This window comes from Populus nigra, chromosome 1 (assembly GCF_951802175.1).
Source record: "Populus nigra chromosome 1, ddPopNigr1.1, whole genome shotgun sequence".
NCBI classification, from domain to species: Eukaryota; Viridiplantae; Streptophyta; class Magnoliopsida; order Malpighiales; family Salicaceae; genus Populus; species Populus nigra.
The window spans coordinates 13,878,992-13,884,456 of NC_084852.1; the positions used below are offsets into that span (position 1 = coordinate 13,878,992).

The window sequence follows — 5,465 nt, forward strand, 5'->3', positions numbered from 1 at the left end:
TATTTTTCGATCAACTTTTCTAATAACAAATAAACACAAGAAAGTTTGGAAAATAATTTTTAAAACACTACTTTTTATGAAATAAACAGAACCTAAAATAATATTGGGATATCAAGCTTGCACATTAAGAATATTTTTGTGTTTTTTTTCTTTTATTTTTCACTCTATTTATGTGACTTTTTTTTCTCTTTTTTTTTTTCTTCCTTCAATCTCTTTTCTATTCTCTCACAATTGTTTTTATACTCAAGGCTTACAAAAATATCAAAAATTATGAAAACATATAAAAATTGTTAAAAATTCAAAAAACATGAGAAAAATCCCATAAATGCAATTTTTTTATTTTTTGAAAAAAATATAAAATTAAAGAATCAAATTAGATTGTGACATTGAACACCGTTAAAGAAATTGAAACTATCATAAAGTCTAGGAACCAATTAAATAACTCTTCATGGTTAATCATGACATAAAGCTCTATCGACCCCATAAGAACAGCTAGCAGGTTCAATAAACACACAAAATGCCATATCATTGTGCTCACTTTTAATGAGACAAAAATTATCCCATAAATATTATAACTATATCACATAATACTTCATTAAATTTTAACCCCGTGCTTGTTTGTGAGTGTCTCACATAATCAAATTATTTAGTAATGTAGAAGACAAATTTTATTATTTTGAATTTATTTATTTTAATTGTAATATTTATTTTAAGATTTAGTTAATTTTTAAAAATTTGACAAGGGCTTTATTAGCAATTTTAATATTTTATTTTATTTAGTTACCACATTTGGTAAAATTATATTTTTAAGATCTTTATAAATAAAAATTATAATAGATTTTTGAAGAAACGTTAAAATAATAAAAAAAATTTATAGTTTTGGAAGTTTCATGTAGCCATGTCGGGTTGTTTATTTTAAAGATTAAAATAAAAATTAATAAATCTCCTTATCCAGCTATCTATGCATCATTTAATATCTTTCTTTATATTTTTTTTCCAAAAAATAAAAATTATATCATTTACGCATGCTATGTAAATAATTTTTTTAAATACTAAAAATTGTTGATGTAACGGTTAAGATATTGTTATATTTATGTAAGGATGAGAACACAAATTTAATTCCAAAAAAATATACTTATTGGAAAAAGTAGTTATAAATCTTGAACGAGACTAGTCTTACCTTTTAAAAAGATACGAGGATACACAGTTAAAAAAGGGAAAAAAAATCCGTTCTGCAAATTGCATTATTAACCTAGGCCTTGTTTGATTGCAGGAAAGTGAATTCCTGGAATTCACTTTTCTTATTTTCCCATATTTGGCAACAACATGGAAAACTAGTCAATGAAAACTTAATTCGGGTCAACATAGAAAACACAACTTTAACAAAGGAAAGTGTTTTCCTTTTGATAAAAAACGGAAAACACTTTCCTTTTCTTTCATTATACACATTTTTTTGCCATAATTATTATTTTATTTTGCTATATTTATAGATGTACTTGTTTTATTTTGTTTTGATTAATTCATGATTAGTATTTAATTATATTTGTTACATATGGATAAATTTGAAAAAAAAACTTATTTTAAGCTTTTAAAATTGAAAAAAATATAGTAATAGGTTTTACTTAAAAAATATTTCGCAAGCTTATTTCTATATAATATGATATGACATATATAGTTATATTTTATAAAATAAGCTATGTATGAATATATATTATAATAAAAAAAATTCATCATTATACTTTTTAGATTTCGTTCTTTTATTGTAAGTGATTAAATATTTATATTAAATATTATATATATATTAGATAAACTTGAAAAAAAAATTAATTTATTAATAAATTATTTTCCAGTTCATTTTCCATAATATAACCAAATACTGGAAAGTGTTTTCCAGTTCATTTTCCATAACACTACCAAATATCAGAAAGTACTTTTCCAGAATTCACTTTCCAAGAATTCATTTTTCCCGGAATTCACTTTCCAAAATAAAAACACTTTCATGCAAACAAACGAACCTAATCTTTTTTTCTATATTATGGGGGGAAAGCCACTCTGTTCTGAGATGAATGAAAGCAAACGAAAGGCCGTCAAGAATCCAGACTGATTACAGATCATGCGTCCACCATTCGGAGATTATCAATCAATCCATAAAAGAAGCATTTATTATACGATCATGGGGCCTGCCATGCCAATCCTTGACTAGGATGCCTAAAAAAAAAAAAAACAGGCAGAAGCACCTTGCATCTACTTTCGTCTCTGTAAGTCACTAATTCCAAGAAAAACATGGGATGACAGATTTATTTACCATATACTGTTACGATCAAAACAAAAGCAACCAAAGATTAATTTAAATGGCATAAATACATTTGCATGCTGCATCTTCATTTCATTTCATTTGAAATCTCTCTCTCTCTCTCTCTCTCCCGCTCGCCCTCTCTTCTAAGCTTTATCTTTCGGGGGCTTCTGCACTGCCTTTGACATGGGAGAAGCTCAGGAAGTTCAACTTCACATCATGGGTGAGTCAGCTCTCTCTAATTCTTGATGGGTAGCACTTTTTTTCAAAGAGAATATATATATCGCAATTTCATCAATGTTCCTCTGTTTTAACTTCTTTCACAAGTGTATGCATTGGAATTAATTAGGTGGAAAGGTCATGAGGTCTGCAATAAGCCTACATTTAGCAGTAGTACTATTAAGAGTACATAGTCACCATGGAATCATAGGTTATTTATGATGAAAGAAATACGCATCAAATTTCTTCGAAGAGATACAGCAAAGCAAAAGGAGAGTAGGATTCTTTTTACATTTTTTGTTACACAGCTAGGCAGCTATACTGGTTTTCCCTGCAAATCTCCAGGTGAAATTCTGCTGGCGAAAGCTCGTCTCCTAGGTAGTCGTTGTAAATTCTCTTTCCATGGAGGAGGCTTTTCAGGGTCTTTGTCTTGGAGATCTATTTAATAAGTTCCTATGAATCATGTTTTTGGCCTTGCAACAAGGTTTTAGTTTTTTAAGCGCCCAACTTGGGAGATATCGACATGCTCAAATATATTATTTTCAAATACAATCATGTATTCTTGTACAGTAGCTGACTTGTCCGATATCTGTTCTTATTATCAGACCAAGAAGCTAAAGATCAAACAAACTTACCTCAATATACAAGTATCACCGATCAGTGCTCAACGGCTCCACAAACAAGAAACTACAGGCGGTGGATCCGCATATCAATCTATACAGTCTTTCTCCTAGTTGGACAGTCAGTGGCTATGCTTTTGGGAAGATTGTACTTTGTTAAAGGTGGAAACAGCAAATGGATGGCAACACTAGTGCAACTTGCAGGCTTTCCGGTTCTTATTCCCTTCTATCTCATCTCAACTACCAGTAAACCCAGCACAAATGATAGCCAAATAAAATCACCATCTGTCACAACACTTGCATTGATTTACGTATCGATTGGACTGCTTGTAGCAGCAGACTGCTATCTATACACTATTGGACTGCAGTACCTTCCTGTGTCTACTTACACCCTCATCTGTGCATCTCAGTTGGCCTTCAATTCTGTCTTCTCCTTTTTGCTCAATGCACAGAAGTTCACACCATTTATAATAAATTCTCTAGTCCTCCTTACCATCTCCTCTATCCTACTCGTCTTTAATAATGAGTCTTCAGACGGCACTTCTGGAGTCTCCAAAGGAAAATATGCTATTGGTTTCACATGCACTGTTGCTGCTTCCGCGGGGTATGGACTGGTGCTCTCTTTGACACAGCTCTGCTTCAACAAGGTTATAAGGAGGCAGACATTTAAGGTAGTCCTGGACATGATAATCTATCAACAAATAGTAGCGACTTCTGTTATTGTAGTTGGACTTTTTGCTAGTGGAGACTGGAAGGGTCTAACAAGAGAAATGGATGGGTATAAAATGGGAAAGGTTTCTTATGTGATGAACTTAGTTGGGACTGCCATGTCTTGGCAGGTTTTCGCGATTGGCTGCGTTGGATTGATTTTTGATGTTTCTTCCTTGTTTTCCAATTCCATAAGTGTTTTGGGATTGCCTATTGTTCCAGTCCTAGCTGTGTTCGTATTCAATGACAAAATGGGTGGTGTGAAGGCAATTTCAATGGTGTTGGCTATCTGGGGTTTCATTTCCTATGCCTATCACCACTATCTAGACGATGGCAATTGCAAGGATGAAAAAAGAAATGCCGATGAGGTTTCTAAAGCTCCCATGCTGGAAAGCTAACTGATGTCTCCGATATATGGGAGCCTTGAAATTGATCGGTGACAGATTTCCATGGTTACATACAATTCGGGTGCCTGTGTCATGTCCTAAAATGTAGTTTTCTTCCGTGTAGCAGACCTGTAAAACAGTTAAGCTAGGAGTGCTGTAAAAGAACATCGATGATCAAATTATACGAGCATATTGGAAGGATTGCTGAGTATGAATTGGTTTAGGTCTATCTGCTGGAAACAACGTAACATGTTAATTGAGTAGACTAATCACTTATCAGGATTGCATTTGCATGTGGATGTGGATGACCTCTCAATCTCTCATAGCAATTTAAAACTGCAAGTGGTGCTGTATATGAATTATCATTAATGCTTAGCCATCTCTGCTGACCAGTTAGTCCATTCTGTTAGAATTTGAACCTTCCAGTTCTCTCAATAAGGCTTACCATTCGAATTTAGAACATAGATTGGCCATATGATGTGCTAAAGTAAAAGTATGTAGTCAATAAACTACATAGCTTTTGGACTATGTGAAAGTAGATGCTTTTCTGACATGGGAATTCGGCCCATGGATATTTGAGAGAATGATAGAGTGTATAAATTCATAAGATGAACTGAAACTTTGTTATCCTTGAATTTGATTTTGCTTCTCAAAGTTCAAAGAGGTAAGTTTTATTTTGTGCTTGATTGACAACCCTTCCAACATTTATAGCTGAACAGCGCTTTAATGTGCGTGCCCTTATCTTATCTAAACTTCTCCTTGTTCATGAATATCCCGAATGACCTCAATGTTTTTTCCATTTACATTCAAGCTATTGCATGATCAATCCACCTGTTTTTAATCTTAGCTCTGCGAGCTCATTACGTGTTAGAAAATTTTGTTTCAAAACATGGTTAATCTTGCTTTTTGTTTGTTTATTTGTTTGAAGCTACTCCCCAGTAAGCTAATCATGAGAAGGTTAAGACCCACAATTCTTGGGCTCAGCCAAGCATTGAGCTAAGATACCTATGAATCTAGCAAATTATCAAACTCATCGTCTATGGACACAGCCAAGCGTTGAGCCTAGACGCCTATGAAACTAGTGAGTCACCAAACTCATTATCCCTGGATGCAGCCAAGCGTTGACCCTAGATGGGACTGTAGATCATATATATTTTATCCCGATGGGACAGGTCAACAATTCCCCTACAAGAAAGAGAAGAACATGAGGGGTTATAAAAGGAGGATACAAAGATGATC

The 5,465-nt window shown here is 33.1% G+C and overlaps 1 protein-coding gene across 1 annotated transcript; it reads left to right on the forward strand.

Moving 5' to 3' along the window:
• The first annotated feature begins 2,268 nt into the window (after nt 1–2,268).
• LOC133693355 (probable purine permease 10) lies at nt 2,269–4,437 on the forward strand. The gene is made up of 2 exons (XM_062114560.1): nt 2,269–2,516; nt 3,118–4,437. Exons 1-2 carry the CDS (start codon nt 2,480–2,482, stop codon nt 4,236–4,238), a joined length of 1,158 nt encoding a protein of 385 aa, XP_061970544.1. The 5' UTR covers nt 2,269–2,479; the 3' UTR covers nt 4,239–4,437.
• Nucleotides 4,438–5,465: the final 1,028 nt, after the last annotated feature.

What these genes read in the sequence shown, in the direction of transcription:
- LOC133693355 (XM_062114560.1), top strand. Translation starts at nt 2,480, where the DNA reads ATGGGAGAAGCTCAGGAAGTTCAACTTCACATCATGG. An exon ending in AGTTCAACTTCACATCATGG is followed by an intron (nt 2,517 to 3,117) that starts GTGAGTCAGCTC and finishes TCTTATTATCAG; the next exon opens with ACCAAGAAGCTAAAGATCAA.